This window comes from Seriola aureovittata, chromosome 11 (assembly GCF_021018895.1).
Source record: "Seriola aureovittata isolate HTS-2021-v1 ecotype China chromosome 11, ASM2101889v1, whole genome shotgun sequence".
NCBI lineage: Eukaryota > Metazoa > Chordata > Actinopteri > Carangiformes > Carangidae > Seriola > Seriola aureovittata.
In genome coordinates, this window is record NC_079374.1 from 17,644,606 (window position 1) to 17,663,894 (window position 19,289).

General features: G+C 39.3%; 1 protein-coding gene across 1 annotated transcript; it reads right to left on the bottom strand.

The window, feature by feature from the left end:
- Positions 1 to 883: 883 nt before the first annotated feature.
- On the bottom strand, positions 884 to 19,147 carry slc12a8 (solute carrier family 12 member 8). Its single transcript, XM_056390241.1, has 15 exons — positions 19,120 to 19,147; positions 18,904 to 18,931; positions 17,864 to 18,042; positions 17,576 to 17,722; positions 15,693 to 15,884; positions 15,314 to 15,545; positions 8,499 to 8,612; positions 8,192 to 8,279; positions 7,562 to 7,649; positions 6,359 to 6,505; positions 3,133 to 3,793; positions 2,927 to 3,024; positions 2,710 to 2,827; positions 1,798 to 1,858; positions 884 to 1,544 (listed from the first exon to the last, which is right to left on the bottom strand). Exons 3-15 carry the CDS (start codon positions 17,996 to 17,998, stop codon positions 1,376 to 1,378), a joined length of 2,250 nt encoding a protein of 749 aa, XP_056246216.1. The 5' UTR covers positions 17,999 to 18,042; positions 18,904 to 18,931; positions 19,120 to 19,147; the 3' UTR covers positions 884 to 1,375.
- Positions 19,148 to 19,289: the final 142 nt, after the last annotated feature.

A 19,289-nucleotide genomic window follows, 5' to 3' on the forward strand; every position in this document is an offset into this window, starting at 1 on the left:
ATGGTATCAAAGTGAGGTGGTATCATTAAGAGAAATAAAGTTTCTGAGCATGTAAAGCCTGTGACTTGACTTACAATTATCACGTTCTGTGGAAAAAGTCCTTATATTAATGTTTATGTCCTAAAGTCGATTTACTTTGGCACAATTAAGGAATAAGGATTTTCATTTTTCTGGTGGGAATAGATGTCCCTCTAGAATAATCCAGGTGTTCATAATATAGCTGGAGCTAGGCTGATGCATTGGACATACTGTTGTGTATTTCAAGCCATCACCCCTGAACTGAAGTTCATATATTAGTTTTAACAATTCAGGTTTGTCTCCATGAGAAATGACAAGGATGGATGTGAAAAGTAGCTTCAGAAAACCACAGATCAACATCTCTACTGCTGAGAACTATGCCCAAACCAATTTCTCATACAGACTGAGTGATCAAGGAAAAAGGTACCAGGATCTTTAGATTATGAGCCTGTTGGTAGGTTGCTAGTCTGATAAAATGTTAAGAGGAAGTGGTTTTCACAGCTTTGCTGTTACACTGCAAGAACAGTAACTCTTTCAAAGCACACAGCAAACAAAGTTCACCCAAACAATACGACCTTGCAGTAAGCTAGGAATGAATTACTGAAATGTTTTTAAAACAAATGAAATACTGTCTCCAAATCACTTCTTCCTTCTTATAAAACCAAAAGCTAAAGAGAAGTGCAGGACCATGTATGTTTTATTTTGAAAATCATTTTTGAATATCAAATGGCACTGAAGTTTGATATTCTTAGTTACTTCTAAATTATTGCGGGTCTGCAAGAAGACAAACATGACCTCAAATTGGGAAAGCAAAATAACCTGAGCAAAATTGCTCAACCAACGATTAACTGCAGACATGCAAAACTGAGAATACACATTTTAATGAAACCTTTGTGTCACAATTACACAGGATATTTATGCTGCATGAGCACCACAGTGGCTGGACCTCTTAGAAGTGACCCAGTGGTAGAGAAATCTGACTGACATTTCAAACAGTGGAGAGTTTCACAGATTGTGATATTTCAGTCAAAGTTAAAGCCATAAGACAAGATAAACAATTTCTACTTCAGTTTACTTTATGGAAGACTTTATGGAAAATGACCAACTCCAGCTACATTCAGTCCTCAGACATCTCTCTCATTCTCTCACACAAACACGCACACTTTGTTAAACTCTAGAAAAAGTTTAAATTTCCTCCAACCACCACAAAAAAATGATCAGAGCCAATGAATGTCTCTTAAAACAAATGTGTACAGAATGTGGCCCATAGGGCAACATGAGACAGTTTGAGGCAGAAAATGTGTTTTCAGGTCGTCAGGTACAACATATAACGTAAAATTGACACTGTTTAATTCAGTCAGTGGAGCGGTGGTTGTACCATCTCGTCAGATCTGATGAATGAGGATTGGTGATAGCGGTGACGAGAGGCAAAGTCAGCATTTTCCTCTGTCAGCTGCCTGGTCTTCAGCCTGACCCTGGACAGAGAGGGTGTCACTATAATCTCATCCCTGGGAGATCCTTTTCCCCTGAAAGACAGGTAAATAGTATGGAGAAATAGGTTTTGGGTGATAGTGTGACATGGGAAATTACCATGTAACTGAAAAAAATAAAAATTTCAGGCAAAATTTCTTATGTTTCATGACTTGACGAGAACCAATGGATTATGACAATTACTTTATTCTGTGCATTAACAATGATCTAGACAAACATCCGTCACTCACTCATTCTTATAAACTTATTACTGACTGACCATTTAGTAACATATCAACCGCACAATACCTGCAAATGTTATTCAGTGTTGATTTGAGCCATGTGAAAAAACTGAATCGAGCTGCAATACCTGCAAATAAATCAAAAACGATTAGTTTTTTGCCCTGAAGAAATCAGCTCAATGAATTACATAATTTAAATACTAGTTGCAGAAAAACTTTAAAATGTGTAATAATAATAATAATAATAATAATAATAATAATAATAGGTTTAAATTTACTATGGAAATATTTCTTATTGTGTGAATATTTCTAATATAGCACAGAAAGTCAGGCACAAAGTGAGAAACACACATCGACATAGCATCTCGTCGACCACTTGTGGAACAGGTGTTTAAGACTTGCAGCTCCTCTGCTCAGACATGTCATGAGTCAGACAGTTAAGGCACTGTAATGTGGTGAGATTAATGCAGATGCAGGGGTGTCCCATCCAGCTATTCTAGAAATCCTAAACCACAACAGCTGCCAGCCTGCCAGGCAAAGAGACCACAAGTGAAACTCCCAGCAACGTGTCCGAGTACGTTACCAGGTCACAACGCCTGAGCATGGGGACCAAATCTACATGCTTCAAATAAAAAAATTGCACTTGAGGATGTATTTTGCCAGACATAATGGTAAGTCCAAGTAATCTAATAATATAAAGTAAGAACATTTTACAAATAAATAAAACCCCAGACAATAGACCAGTTAAGTAAATAACAAAATATGTGTAATATGAAATCATATCATTTATAGATGCAGTGTACATTAAGTGTATGGCTAGTATCTTGTCAAATACCATATTTAGAAATAAAAATGTCTACAAAGCCCACACAACACAGAAATCAAATAGAACATGAGAAAAGAAAAACGCAGTTAGTGGAACAAGAGTGTTTACATTACTGACCCTAGTTTATTCAGGTTAACTGATCACTGAAATTACCTATAGGTAGTCCAGGACTTGTTCTCCCAATGTAGAAGAAGAGCAGCAAGGCCATGACTATGTTTGCTAAGGCATAAACCCATTGGATAACAAACATGATCAGTATGGAGCTCAATGCCTGAAAGAAAAGAAATGATATATTCACATTATTCATACTACCTGAAAATATTCAATAGAACAGAAAGAAATGGTGTATAGAATGTGATGTGTAACCTACCCCGATCAGAGCAATCCAGTGGTTGCAGAACTTTGCACAGCATGAATCCTGCATGGATTTGATTTCAAAGCTCTGGTGTTCTGCTTTACCCTCAGCCCCTGAAAAATGTAATGAAATCTCAGGCAACTAAAAACAGGTAAAATTAACCTCTACGATCTCTCATTCTGTCCAGTCTTTTCTAATGTTTCATGGACAAAGCTCATCACCTGTGCTGTGATTTTGAGGGTCAGCAGATGAATCGTGTTCAACATGACATGTTTCTGTACAGCATTTGACTTGTGGCTGTTCTCCAGTCATGAGCTCCTCGTTTCCACACTGCACCTCAACCTCCTCATATGGTGGAGCTGAACCTATCTCCTCCCCTCTTTCTTCTGTGGACATATTGCTATTCAGGTCTAAGCCGAAGCTGTCCATCAGTCTCTGCTTAGCAGTTGCCTTTCTGCTCTTGCCTTGGCTGCTCAGCTCTTGCATGGATGGGGTCTTCTCAGCCCAAGCATTAACATTTGAGACAGGTGGAAATATCTGATCCATGTCCTTAGCAAACTCCAATAAAGTGCCTTTACTCTGTGGACTCTCGCCTCCACTCCCATAGTTTGGGAAAGGGGCTTCAATAAGTGGTGTGGAGTTCTGCCTGTTGGACCTGCGCAGATTTCTTTTGGCCAGGATGAGGGTGTCCCTCTTCTCGTAACTCTGCAGCTGGACGGTCATGGCCACGCTGAAGTAGGAGTAGTCAATGAAGCTGTAGGTGAGCATGAAGTTGATGGTGACGATGGGAGCTAGTACATTGACCTGGCCGATGAAAATAAAGGCCATGGTCAGCAGACTGGTCAGACAGATTGCTGCCACTGGGGTCCTGTTTGGGCCCGACTGAGAGATGGAGAGAGCGTAGATGTGATCAGTGACAGCTGCACTACACAAGCTATTCCAAGTAAAATTACACCTGCCCAAGTCAAGAGAATAAGGCTGCAGAAAGAAGAACGTCCCATAGATTCACAACACAATATTTTTTCCACCCAAATAAAACTGTATGACTCATGGACATGGGGGAGAAACACCCACCTCTATGAAGTGTGTCAATGAACCTGTACTTAGTTAAATTTTAGTCAAAACCAGCAGAAAGTTAGGACTGCATCTAGAGATCATTTGCTTCCTTTTCATGATGTAGCAATGGTACAATTACTACCTACTACTATAATTATCAAAGCAACTATCAACAAGTAAGCCCATTTCATACTAAACCTCATGTTTTTGTCTTAACTAACCAAATCATTCCACAAAATCTTCTCATGACTTCATCTGGCCTTTTGTTGGTCAGGAGCCATGCTCAGCTAACCTGACACTGGACATCTGCAAGGCCCATGAGAATATCGGCACTAATCTCAGTATTGATGCTATTTTGTCCATTAGCAGTGTCTGACTTCATTGCATTTAATTCAATTTAGTTAGTTCTATACCATAAAGAGTTAAATTCTTTGCAGTTTGACTTCAGGAGGGTTAAACATCCAGTATACATTCCAGGGAGACAAAGAATTGACTGAATTGAATCTAATGATCTTAAAAAAAAAAAAAAAAAAAAAAAAGTCTTTAAATTTAGATGAAAGACCAATTCTAACAGGAGAACAAAAAACAATGCCCCAACAATAATCCCTTCCTCAAAATGGAAACATCGTTTTAACATGTGGTTTGGTAAGCAGTTTGCTTTCACTTCCCAGGTCCTATCACAGTTTAAGGAGAACTGCTGTGTGCCTGGCAGTCCTCCAGAGCACACAGCGGAGCAGGGCCCTGCCCGTCGCCCTTCCTGCGTTTGTTCTGATGCTTTGATTTGGGCCAAGATGTCTAGGGCCTCATTCCAGCCCGCTGAGAGAGGTCAGACACTGCTGCCATCCAGGCAAGTCTGAGGAAAACCGGGGTGGACGGGGTCAGGACGTCAATGTGACAATGTGTGTGTGTGAAGCAGCAGTGAGTTGTAACTCTTTGTGGTAATTCAGTCAGTCCCCTCACTCTATGGAACAGAGTCCACACACTATATTTAGGCAGTCTTGTCACTGCTTCCTATTGAGTCCAGTCACAACCCCTATATATATATATATATATATATTTCCATTACAGGTTAAATTATATATATATATATATATATATATTCAGCCTAGGCACACTTATTAGGTTACACTACGCCAACTACTGCTGTTAATCAGCGACAAACTTTACATGACCCTGCTAATATGATTTACCTTATAGTACAGTCACTATGCAATTATTCGAAAATGTAGTTCAGTTCCTGGGGGAATATATATATATATATATATATTTTTTTTTTTTTAATATAATAAATCCATAGGTGCCCTTTTTAGGCCTAAATATAATTTGAAGGTAGAATGAATAATGAGATTTATTTTAGCTCATGAATGTCTGTTATCAGTTACTGGCTCCTCTTTAAAGCAAGGAAATAAATCATTTGACAGTTATGGTTTACTAATCTGTATTTCCTAGGCTAGTGTTAAGAATTTCTGCTTGCTCACAACAGCTATAGGACTTGCCCTAAAGTAAACCTCTTAACCAGCACACCCTCCAGGCTGCGTACCACCCAGCCAGCTCCACCAATCAAATGTGTATCGTTTAATGAGATTGCCAATCCTGGTGAAGGAGGCAGGATGTGTACATATCCTGAGAGAATCTACTGCCTGAGAAGTCCAACTCAGCAAAAATCATAATTCATATGTTTAGAGCTTTCAACAGTTTCACAAGCTCTTGATGAGTGGATGGAGTTTGCTCTGTTGTTTTGGAGATGGATCTGTTGACATGCAAGTCAAGTAGCTGGTAGGATTTCATCCCTAGCACTTTTAGGACTTCTCGTGGAAATAATTCAATTTAGTTTTTTAGCCCGACTGACGAACTGCACAAGAATTCCAATATGAATGTAATTTAATGCAAATTGCAATAAAGTCTCTTGAATCTTGACTCAATAATTGAGCTAAACTGGGGTAATATCACTATCTACGATAAGTGCACATAGATACTTTAAAAGAGGCATCCATACATTAATCTGGCTCTAGGGAAGTAGGACAAATATTTTTTTACCCCTAAACATGAAATGAAATCGTCCCTTAATAAATGGAGGACTGCCTGCCACTCTAATACACTGCAGGTTATTCAGAGCTCTGACGTGCACACAGGAGCAACAAATTATTTGTGTCTAAGGTAGTAAAATGTCCAAAAATGAGGAAGTTAGCAGTACTCTGTTTTCAGCAGGTTCTGCCTACTGTGATTATCACCTCATACGTTAACAGATAAAGACAAAGCAAATAATTCCTGTGTGTCACTGTTGCATAGAGACACACACTGCATTTACATCATAGTGGCTCTAGCTAATATTTTTCAGCATGTCAATGTATGCCCTCATGGCTCCATCCAACCATCCATCCATCTACCCACCCCTCTTCCCAGAAAGGCCAGAGCAGGGATGACCCTCTCTTGGGCGATGCACTGGAGGATCCTGGGTGCTCCGTACAGGCCACCCATGCAGGAAGCCAGAGAGGAGATGTAGAGGCCCAGCAGAAAGAGGAAACCCACCAAGGAGACCTGGAGGAAGAAGGAAAACAAACAGAGGGTGGAAGAGGATAGGGTGGGGTTGAGCGCTCACAACAGCTACACCCAGTTCAGTTCCGCTGCAGCCAGCTCCTTATGAAAACAATGAGAACTAACCACTGATGGAGAAGTCAAAGACTTTAAAGTGATTCAGCGATTGGTTAAAGCAAAAATTTAATGTTTTAATCGGAAATCTCATTGATCAGCTGTTCACCACAGTTCAATCACTTACTCACTTTATTTCCCCAAAATTAGTTTGTGTAATGGTACGTATCCCTAACTTTAGCTCTAGTGTACGTCAATCCCAGCCGTCCTCACATCAGCTGTCCATATGGAGCCCGACACATGCTCAGTTGCTGCTGAGAATTCATAGATCACATATTCTTTTGAATTCTTTGACTCAAGTATCAAACTTCACAACATTAAAGTCATATTCAAACTCGATAATAAAATAGAATGATAAACTGGCTAGACTATTGAGAATTTGGTGCTTATGGAGTGTTGCTCACACACTTTGCATGTTAATAAATTACTGAAAGCTCTCCACAAATCACCGCAACAAGCTAGCCAATGAGTAATAAATCAAGAGACAGGATAGAAGTAGGTGAAAGTCATCAAATTCATGCGACAAATCTGAATACATTATACACTGCTGTGAATCAGGCTGAGACTGTTGATTAATGCATCAATGTGTATGCACTTAAGTCAGTAGGCACTTTATTTTAAGTGTTTGTCCTCTTTCATTATTATTTTACTTTCTATTAAGTACGTACTTTACTATTTTGACTGCTACCTAGGTAAGAACTAAAACAAATACTCTTGCACACTTATTAAAAACAATACAGATATGTGAGAAATGTTTTTCATGTAGGCCTATAGGAACTTGGAAAAAAAATGCTAAAGGTCCTACATCTCAACCATTTAAAAAGTACATACAGTCAGAATCTGGACTAACCACACCACATATACAAAGTGAGCCAGCGTGGGGAATCCCCTCACCTCAACCCTTCTCACCCTTGCAGGGTGAGATGGAAAAAAAGAACAGTTTACCTTTTCTGCTATCAAGAAGTCATAGCGCAGAGCTTCTCTGGTGCAGATGGCCCCCAGTAGGAAGACAAAGACCAGATACAGGAACCACCTGTGGGTCACCAAAAGTACGCCATGCAGAATTATTAACAACTGCTCCTTTTCACTATTAATAGGAAAATTGTGTCATCACAACTCAACGAGACAAATAGAGCCATGCTGGGAATGTAGATTTGTTTGTTCTCTCCAGTGGAAATGGAAAAGTTTTCCCTTTTAATAAGCTACCACTAAGTGATCTGAGAGCATGACAAAAAGGAAATGTAAACATTTGGAAAGTACCTTTTTGGATGAATCAGAACTTGAGGGAGAAACTCCAGGGCGTTATATTTGAAATCTGTCCTTGTACAATGATGTATAGTTAAATAGACAAAAGAAATCTGAGATAATAGTAAGATCATAAGGCAGCCTTTCAAGTATTAATTTTATACTGTGTTACTACTTTCACTCTATCTAGGTCAGTCTGTACACCTTCACCGTAGTTATTTTCTTTAGTCTTAGCACTTTATTGTGTAGTGTTTCATTGTGTTGTTTTTGTATTTTACAATATTAGTTGTGTATCTGTGTGTTGGGGGTGTGTTTGGGCTGTTATCATACGAGGTGAAGACAGCTGCCAGTGTTCCCACAGGGATGTTGTGTTCAGGCCGCTGAAGATCTGAGCTCATGTTGAAGCCTGCCATTACCCCTACACACACACACACACACACACACACACACACACACACACACACACACACACACACACACACACACACACACACACACACACACACACACACACACACACACCACAAAAATGTACACAACATACTATACAATGCAAAATATATTTTGCACTTCATATGCAGCTGTGTGCTATTCTGAGAATCTTATAAGTATTTTTCATGGTGGGGGTGCTACTTACCTGTAGCAGCAGGGAAGAAGACCCCAAATACTGTGAAGAAGTTTTCTCCTGAGCTGTAATCTGGTTTCGAGTTGCTGCTGAGCAGCTCGGCTGAATAACCAATGAAGCCATGCTCTGAAAGAGGAGGCAGTGTCACACAAAGCAAAACAGATTGAACTTTATGCCAGGATTATCAGTACAAGGTAAGTATAAACCTGCCAACTGCCGACATGAATATACTTAATAATAATATTGCTAATATTTAGAAACAGTTCACTGTATTTGAAAAAAACAATCTCACTACAGGGTCCATCTAGTAGTGGTTCTGGAGCTTTTGATGAAAACGAATCCTTCATACAAAGATGGAGTTTACATGTTATGTACAATGCATCTGCTATGAAATGAATTACAACTCTTCTACATTCTGTCATACAGTCTATGATGACAACATATCAACCTTTCTCCCTATTGACGTAATGCAATCAGCTTCAAGTGCTTATTGCTGTGGTTTTTTCATCTTCTTTGTATTTAGTCATCATCTATAGTCCTAGATGCTTATTACTGATGGTATGTTTTGTACTGCATGTCCTATAGAAGTTTAGGCTAACTGGAAATGTAAACGCATCATTTCTGCACTGGGGTATTTTCCTAAGAAAGACCTGTAGTACCAGACACTGGTTTAAAACAATATATGTACTATAGGTTTGAAAAATATTCATTATATCTACATCATTAGAGACTTCTTACTTTTCCCCCTGAAACAAACTCTTAATTAGTACATCACTAAAAGATGCTTGTGGCTGAAACAATATTGTCATTTTAAATTATTATACTCCCCAACAACTCAAGGGGAAAATTTAATTTAGCTCTTCCATTGTCAACAATATAAACACCAAACAAAGACCAACAAGTTGTTAAATGCACACAAATGTTCCTGTGGGACCTCATGTTGAGAATTTGAGATTGTCACATATATACTGTGTGTGTGTGTGTGTGTGTGTGTGTGTGTGTGTGTGTGTGTGTGTATCTCAAATACAAATTGTATAAAATCAAATACATGACAACAGTAGGTATCAATGCACTTTAAAAATATGCAGTCTAAAGACAAGACAGGTTTGTTGAGTCTAGGTCAGTTTGTTGAATGTGTGAGGGGGAGATTGTCCTACTTTGATGGTGGCCATTTAAACCATTCAGCCTGAAGGGCCCGCCTATGTTACAACACCGGACATTTCCCCCTTGGTTATCTTGCGATGGGAAAGAATGTGTTCTGTCAGATTAATGACATGTTTATCCAAAAGGAAGTCACCACCCCTTTCAGAAGCTCAGCAGCTTCCAAGTTTGAGAGAAAGAATGAGAGTGAGCGAGAGAGGGAGACAGAGAGTGAGAGAAAAGAGAGAGGGAGCATGCTCATTTTTTCTTTTGTTTTAGACAAAAGCCAAAACCAAAAAGGGCTGGATATACTAGTTATTCCAAGTGCACATATTCTCCAAAATAGGAATTTAAGGAGGCTGTAAAACATGACATCAAATAGGACAAGGAGCCCAAACTCTTGTTCACTCTGTGACCCAGTGAGACTGCCCTCTGTCCAAACAACCAGAATCTAACAAATCCAGGACAGTCAGTGTCCATGTCTGCACCATGGGCTCCCCACCCATATTACAACATCATACTCCAACATCCCACCATGCCTAATTCTCAGAGTATTAGGTTGAGGGCGTTCACATATTTATAATGAAAACTGTTTCTATGAACACAAATTCAGTGTTTACCGTCAGTGTTTCTGCATTTGAGCTCCAGAGCTGTGGACAAAACTGCAAACAAATACATCTTTCAAGTGGAAAGTTCTCCATTTTCAGTGCAAACTTGCACTCCCACTCCCTAGCTCCTATATGGGGAACAACCTGGCTAACGATTTGAGGGCCCCAAGAAGAAAATAAAAAGCTGTTGCCTCAAAGTATATTGCACACAGCAGACTTTTTGGCAGATTTATTATAATTTACACAAAGACCTCAGGAATCAAGGATGAAGTGGATGACACAAAGGATGAGTTGTACCCCCATAACCCTCCCTTCAACAAGCGCCATCATCAGGTCAAAACTTCAATTTGTCCAATACTGTGGTTCATCATGAAATACCTGCACAACTGGCATTCCCATGAGCTTCAGCTGTACTTTGTGTCTACAGCTAATTAGCTAATGTAAGCATGCTAAACTAAAATGAATATGGTAAACATTATAGCTGCTAAACATCGGCATGTTAGCATTGTCAATGCGAGCATGTTAGGATGCCGCTAGCATTTTGCTGAAAACACCTGTGTGCTGGCATATATATATATATATATATTACACTTATTACACAATATTACACTATATATATATATATAATATATATATATATATATATATATATATATATATAATATATATATATATATATATAGTGTAATATTGTGTAATAAGTGTAATATATATATATATATATATATATATATATATATATATAGTGTAATGTGGTGTGGGAGGACCTTAAACTAGTCTGCAAAAAAATCTCTTCTCTATAGGCCTATCTAGAGACAAGGCTGTGGTGAGAGCATCCACATTTCAGTATGTATACTGTAGTCGAAATGTGTAGCCAGAGAGGGTCTCTTTTCTGAGCCCAGCATTCCTCCGATACAGACTGGAATGTGTAGTCAGATTACATGAGCATCTGAGGCTCCTCTGTGTCTCACTGACCTCTTCTTCTCCCACACTGACCAGTATAAGCCACTGTGCATGTAGGACAGGGCCTGCTGTGACGTTACAGAGGTGGGGCATGTCCCACTGGGATGACAGAACTATATGGTAGGATCACAGGGAGAAATGTGGCGGTCTCTGGAGTAGCAGCAGGCCTCAGATCTCACTTCCGGCTTTCTCCCTTTGTCATTTTCCAAAAATGTGGGTGAGGCTGGCTAACACCCTTAACCCTAGACCCAAGGAACACATTATGGCTTCCTGTTCTGTGGGGAATAGGCTTCAACTAAGGGGACAGGGTAATGCATGTCAGATTGTATTTCATCCAAGAACCGCTATCAAAAAAGTGTTTGTAGTTGATGGTTTGGTTGCAGAGACAATTCACTGGCAGTGTTACTGACCAGACTGAATAATTTACAACAGTCAAAATGGCAAGTGAAATCCCCTCCTTATCCCCATTGGGGATGATAAAGCACTATTCCGAGCTGTTTTACATGTTGTAGCCATGTCGTTTTTCAATTCAAACTCCACCTGTCCCAGTTCTGCAGGAAGAACTTGTCATGATAAGACACTTAACAGACCCTCGTGGCTGGGAAATGAGGAAGCCAGGTCAGTCTACATGTGAGAGTTCATCTACCTATATTATAATAACAACAACAACAACAACAACCCTTAAATCTTTCTACTTATGATTAAACTACTGATTTGCAAGTGGGTGTCTGTTTTAATTACCGGTAATAGCATCACGACAGGGGTAGACATTAAGATAGTGGTCTAGAAGGTATTTCAAGGGAATAAGGTTGGTGGATGTCACTACTACAATTGTGATAATGATAAAAGAAAAATGAGACCAATATAAATATCAGCAGTTTTGAAATTAACCTGTTGATACGTTAAAGAATTTAATCCAAATCTAAAATACTCTTTACGGTTTCATTTTTACCGTGCCCTTAGTATTTTCTCCTTTAAATATTTCTATTGTTGGGATTCAAAAGTAACAAACTGCATCTAACCACTGAAACCTAGGATGATGACGCAATAAAAATGACAATATAAAACAAAAGTCTGCATGTTTAGCATTGCAATAAATACATAATTAGATTAGGGCTACAACTAATGATACATAAAAATACTAAACAATAAATAGTTTATATTTTCCAATTCATTTTCAGCTGACTGACTCATCATTCAGCTTCACCTCTAAATTTGATCCTTTCAGATTGTGAGAGAAGTGCAAAATATTAACCAGCAGATGTCCAGTTTTGTATTAAAATGCCAATATTCAATGTTTACCAAGCCTACTGACAAGACAACATATCATTAAGTTCTGATATATTGCTTGGCAGACAAGACAGGCTTTGGCTATGGTCATGATGTACAATGGTGTCCAAAACCTCACATGGTGATCTCTTTGTACACAGGGGACATGTTATCAAACGATGACCACATCATTTTGGCAGTGGCACTTTTTCCTTTAGGATGTGCTTCGGCATACAGTGAACGTGCAGGCTAATCTGAGCTGTTTCAGCTTGCTAGGGGACCTGCTGGTCCACTGCCAACCATGAGGTCACCACAAAACACACAGCAGCTCTTAATTAGAAAAACCTGGGGAAGCCATTACGCGTGGTTCTCCCATAGTTCTATAAAGAGGGCTGGAGGCTGGGAGGGGTGGAGCAGTCCAGGTTAGAGTTATGGGATGAGAGCCTGGTTTTTGTGGCACAGGATACCTGAAGTACTAAAGCTAAATCTTGGAAAAAATGAACCACTGTCCAACATAGGACAGGTAGCCTGAAACCCTTATGTATGTTTTATTGTGTGTACACTACATGTTATATCTGTTATTAGTATTATTTAAAGTACAGTGAATGTTCTTGTGTTTGAAATGTGTTATTCACAAAAAGGCTGGCTTCACTTCTGGAACACTTGGACAGGACGTTGATAATCAGTGAGAACAGGAAATGTGGGGAAGGACTTCCTGAAAGCCAGCAAAAGAATACGAGCAACTCAAAAAGGCAACATTTCCTCACAACGAAAAAAAGAGAAAAAAAAAATCTCAAACACACCTCCAGTCTCAGACTTGGCTTAAGCCACAACAGCAGAAAAGACAGCACTTTACCCAAGTTTCCATTCACTAAGGGGAAAGAAAATTCTCACTGGAGACAAAGCAGGTTTACAGGCTAACACACATGACAAAATGGGTTGAATATGAAACAAAAAAAAAAAAAAAAAAAGTTGTTACACAGACAGTCTCATGAAGACGTATACTGCAGAGATCTAGTAGAATGCAAGACTGAGACTGACTAAAATAAGTGATACTACAGCTACACCTACTGGACTCCACAGGTTACAGACAGTCACAGTTCTAGTAAACACTGTAGTTCTGTGGTTCTGAAACTTGCTTCTTCTATCATGCTGCCCTTTAGAAGCTGCAAGAATTTCAGACCCCCTGCAGGATGCATACATTTATCACATTTTAATCAATTGCTAACAATACTGTGGAAACAAAAAATAAAATGTTTCTCTTCACATTTTCTCATTTAAAGCAGCTAATAGAAGTAGAAGTAAAAAAAAAAAAAGAGAAACCATTTTTTTTCTATCTCATTAGTTACTAGTGTCAAAATTTGAAAAATGTAAGTTTAACTTTGTCCAAAGTTCATGCACACTAAAACAAGCCTCTTTTGCTACTTTAACAAGAGCAACATATACTGTTTTCATATTTTGCATTTTTACTTACATGTTTAGTGCTTTTCTTTTCGTCCCTCTCAAAACTCTGTCCATCTTGTGCTATTCATCTCTTTTTACTTTCTGAATAAACCCTGCTAACCTGTTCATAGCCTTGCTAGCATCATAGTACTTGTGTTCTGTAACCATTTCCTAAGCTATTGGGCTGTGGAAGCAGGAAAAGCACAGGTGGAACTAATGACATTAACGAGGGCTGCATTCCTGCAGTTGCTGCAATGCTGTGCAGAAATGAACTTATTAGTTCCACCTGTGTTTGACAAGTCAAAATGTAGGTTGTGACAAAGGTCTGTTCAACTTTTTTTCCACAGTTTTTCACCCGGGTTCACTCTCCCTTCTCCATCCTGACTACACCATGGTAGAAAGACGTTACCTCCACAGTCAGAAATGGAGAACTTTGACAACTTTCAAACACAGGCTGAAATCTCAACTTTTCCAACTCCACATTTGCCCTTGACCTGCAACTATTCACCTAAAGCTCACACACACACACACACACACACACACACACACACACACACACACACACACACACACACACACACACACACACACAGTTCATTATTTATTGTGTTATAAAAAAATTAAGGTTAGACCAATGCTGAAACCAAGATTGAAGCAGCTTTACAAACGTCTAGAATCTTGTGACGAGATATTGGAAGACAGAACCGCAACACCCACCCCTTCCCAGCTCACTGCAGATGCAGCCTGTTGTTAACAATGTAACAAAACTAATTCTTCATTTCACATTTAACAATGTAACAAAACTAATTCTTCATTTCACATTTAACACTTCAACACAGGTGAATCACAACATTATTATTATATTTTAAGTTCAAGCAAGTTGTATATTTTATTATCTTCCAAGATCATGTGTCACATGTCTATTTTGGTCCAATCATGATTGAGTGATCACGCTTGCGGTAAAAGTTAGTCTAGTTTAATTAGCTCAAGATAGATAATAACCTTGAGATTGCAGATTCCTCCGACACATTCAATTCAGTGTATTTGGAGAATTGCTACATGCTTAAACAGGATTATACTTGCTAACCGACTTAACTAGAGTTCTTTCTTTTCTCTGATACAGTATCTGGTGTTGGGTTTTTTTTTTATTTTAATGGTATTCTTGATGGTTTGGCTAATCACCCAGTAGATGGTTAAGGCGTGGTCACTTGTTTTCAGAAGCTTTAACATTAATATTCTACCACTGAATAATTTGAGGTTTATTTTGGCTGGAAAATATCCATAAAAACTATTGGCAGACACTGAATCGTGGCCAAATACAGCAGTACTGATTGAACTCTTCCCACGACCCCAGTTACTTTCTCCCATCACCCTTTTTGTCAATATTCTAGACCCAAGCCCTACCTGGGTCAAGGTGCGTGAAAGTGCCAATGACAAAGTCCAGTGTGGAGATGGCCAGGACAGCCAGCAGTAGCAGCTGAAGTCGGACAATCCACTTCACACCAGCCAGGTTGATTCCAAGCAGAGCCAGCAGCACCGCCGCCGACATGCCACGCACTGCCCACTGAGTCTGTAGACCCAGCAGCCCCGCCACCGACTCAGAGAAACCCGTGATATACATGGCTCCAGCCACGCACTGCAGGGTCGAAGGCATCATGAATCAGGAGATAACATAGGAAGATACTAATGAAAATGTGGATCTGTCACAGACCAATTAGTTGCATTACAAAAACCAAAAGCTTCAAACTAAAAATATTAATATCAGCCTTCAAAAAAAACTCACCTGTCCAAACACATAAAGCAGGCCCATTGTGCCCCCGACCCTGCCTCCCAGGACGGTGGAGATCATGGAGTAGATTCCTCCACTCCCGACACCACAGTGCTCACACACTCCGATCCCTGACATCACCGTCACCAAAGCAACCAGCACGACCAAGGAGACCAGGAGCATCCCAAGCAGCACACCTGTGTTGCCCTGGATGATGTCAGGAAACAAAATGACCAAATACAGTCACTGATGCACATACTGTATGTACATCTGCAGCAATTCAATTAGATATATGTAGCTACAGCTTCACATTTTTCATTTTTATGTCTGCTAATTCTTCTTTCTTTGTCTTATATGTTATACTGCTGTTAGTCTGCACAATCAATGGTGATATTTTAATTCATACAATTCATATTTAATTCATAATTCAAAATTTGTACCTCATATACTTGTGTGTTGCAACTGTCATCTGCAAAATGTTTAAAACTTGCAATGTTCACTGGGATAAAAATAGAAAATGTTTTTTTTTTTTTTTTTTACTTCATTCTACTTCTATTTGCTGCTTTAACGTGATATAGCCAAAAATGAACTGCCCAACTGTAATTTTCACTTTGATTGTAGCCTTGATGTTAATGAAAACTAAGAGGTATTTTTGGTGGCCCAGGGGATTAAGGTGGCAACCATGAACCGCAAAGTCCCCAGTTTGATGTCTAAGGACCTTTGATGAATGTAATTGGCCTTTTCTACTTCTCCTCATTTCCTGTTAGATCTCCACTGTTACCTATCTGCAAAAAACCATAAAGTGCCAAAAAAAGAAGAAAAAAGAGGAAAAACTTCAACACAGGCAAAACATGTTCACTGAGCTACAATCTTTCAAATAATTTATGATAAGATGCATCTCACTCTGGATAAGAAACCCCATCTGACACTTAACAAACTATATTTTGTTCATCAAGCTAAACCCAAACGGATGTAGCTTTTAAGAACAGAGTCTTTGTTGCTTTTTTCCTGTGATGACACATGCACATTACAGTGTTTGGGTTGGAGTCATGGGGTGACACGCACTTAATGATGACTGCAGCTGCAAATAAAAATCTAAAGCTTCAGCAAAGCTGAACAAAGATGTGAAAAAGCACACACTATTACCAAACATGAGGCTAGATACTATAAAGTGTACAGGTGAACATATGCAAAACATGCAGTCCTTTCCCGTTCAACCACCGGCCTACTCATTTAATGAGCCATAAATGGATGTTTACACACAGCATTTATGAAGCACCAGTCTGCAAATGGCGCACAGTGCGTCATCACTCCAGCCAATATCATCAATAAGTCGACTCTGTTCTCATTAGTATGTGGACCATGTAGACTCAGCTCCCAGTCTGCACTATGCTTTCAACAGTGAGAGATTGTTGTAGTGGTGAGAGGATGGGCAATGCACTGGTGGGAGGATCTGATATTAAGTAATCCATTCTTTATTGTTGGAACAATCAAGCAGTTTTTTCAACAGTGCTTGAATGCATCATTCATTTTACAAGATACAACAGGACATCTGAAAATTGTGGGTGCCAGGGTATTTAAATGTACTTTATATGTTTATAGAATTGTTTATAGATAAATTATTTCGTTTTTTGTTACTTTCCTTATTTTAGTTATTGGTGCAAACGTTGAACCTTAATCCTCTGCTGTCCAAGTCAGGAAAAAAAATCCAACTGAGAATTGCTTCATTATTAGCTTTCGTCATTTGTTTTGTTTTAAGACACCACAGTTTTCATTAAGTTTAATTCAAATCTTTCTGGTTAGTTGTTTTGTCTCTTATATCTTTGGCCTTTTTCTAATATAAAGAAGGTCTGCAGTTTCTCTGACTGGGTATGGCTGTAGATGCAGTGTGAACTCACCACCAGGTAGCCGGTACGCAGGAATAAAACCACACCGAAAATGTTGATCATGCAAGTGGTGAAAACTCCATCCCAGGTGCCGAATAGCACTGGCTCCCACACAAACAGTTTGATCCTCCACCACGGTTGGCTAGACTGCTGGAAACCCTGAACACAGAAACACCACTGTTACAGCACTGGAGGACTTAAAGATGTGTCATTTTAAAAGCATTAAGTCACTATGTCATATTCTAACCTCCATCACCATGAATGTGGGAACTATTTGAACCATCAGGGCACACATCTTACCTGTGCATCTTCATGAAACAGATCATGGACATGTGTGTCTGTGTCATTGTCAGTGTCAGCAGCTTGCCCCTTCACCAGTCCTACCCCATCTCCCTCCTGTGTGTGCACAGTCCAACCAAATGGCAGGGTATCCATTGCAACCTACAGGTGTAAAGCAGGTGTCTCCCCTTCAGGTGGCCCTGTTTGTTAATAATATGTTAAATGACAACATGAGAAACAAAAATCAACCAAGGGCCTGAATTCATTAATAAGTTACATCATTAGTTTTCCCCTGTTGAGGAAGTTGGCTAAGTTTGTTTTGAATGTGACAGTAAGCTACATAATGGTCCCGCCTATCCCGGTGAGGACACCCGGACACAGCAGGGCGTGCTCCTGACACTGCAGCTAAACAGATGTCATGGATGAGTGAATGGTATTTTACTAACAGTTAAAATAATATATCAGTCCTGTAATATAATAAAAGGCGCCATTAGCATCGAATATCGGTACATAAAGTTTTACAACAGGTTTTATCTCACTTTTTAGCCAAAAACCAACAGCTTTGTCTTTTGTAAATGTATGTTTGTAACAATTAGCCCCCGTACTAACTAAGCCAAGCAGTCGTATCTTTATGGTGCAAATGGAGGTGTCCTCACCGAGGGTCACACAACTGAGCAGATTAGGCTCTAGACACAGTCGAAGCCAAACCTCACTGTCAAACGTGTCAAGTTAAGGTTTCCTAGTGGCAACAGTGAAATATGCTGCCTTTCATTCTCTAATTTTCTCTAAGCAACTTTTAAACTCGACTATACGCAATACGGTAACTTAAAGAAAATTGATTTTAAATATATAGTTTGATGAATTAATTAAGCAAACAAGTGCGCCAGGAGAGTGAGTTCAAATGTTTATCAGTCGTGTAGCAATTTGAGGACAAGCACTTGTGTATTCTTACGCTTTTGACTATAATTAACCAAGGCTACTGCTTAAATTGACAGATTTTTGAATAATGTCTTCGCGTGACGTTGTCTGCAACAGTCCAAACTTTTACACTTCAGCCTTACCTTTCACAGAGGCCCGTGTCAGTCCATGCTGATAAAAACAAACACAAACACAAACACAAACAGTTGTCAGCTATAAATATGACAAATAAGTTCATTATTCCATTGTGCTTTGGTGATGAATCCAGCCAGTATGTGCGGAGCTCCGAGCCCCTGCTGCTGTTAACAACGTGTTTAGTGAAAACGTCAGCAGCCAGCCGTAGATAGATGTTTGGTTACCTTCCAGGGTGTGTTGCTGCTTTGCACAAGGATCCTGTGTTAGTCTTGGCAAGCCCTGTAGGTTGACTAATGATTAAAGCTGAAAAATGCAAGCACCACTCAACATCCTTATCTTTTTATTTGTGAAATTCTTTCCTAGAACAAGCTATGGGAAAAGGAGATGTGTTGGA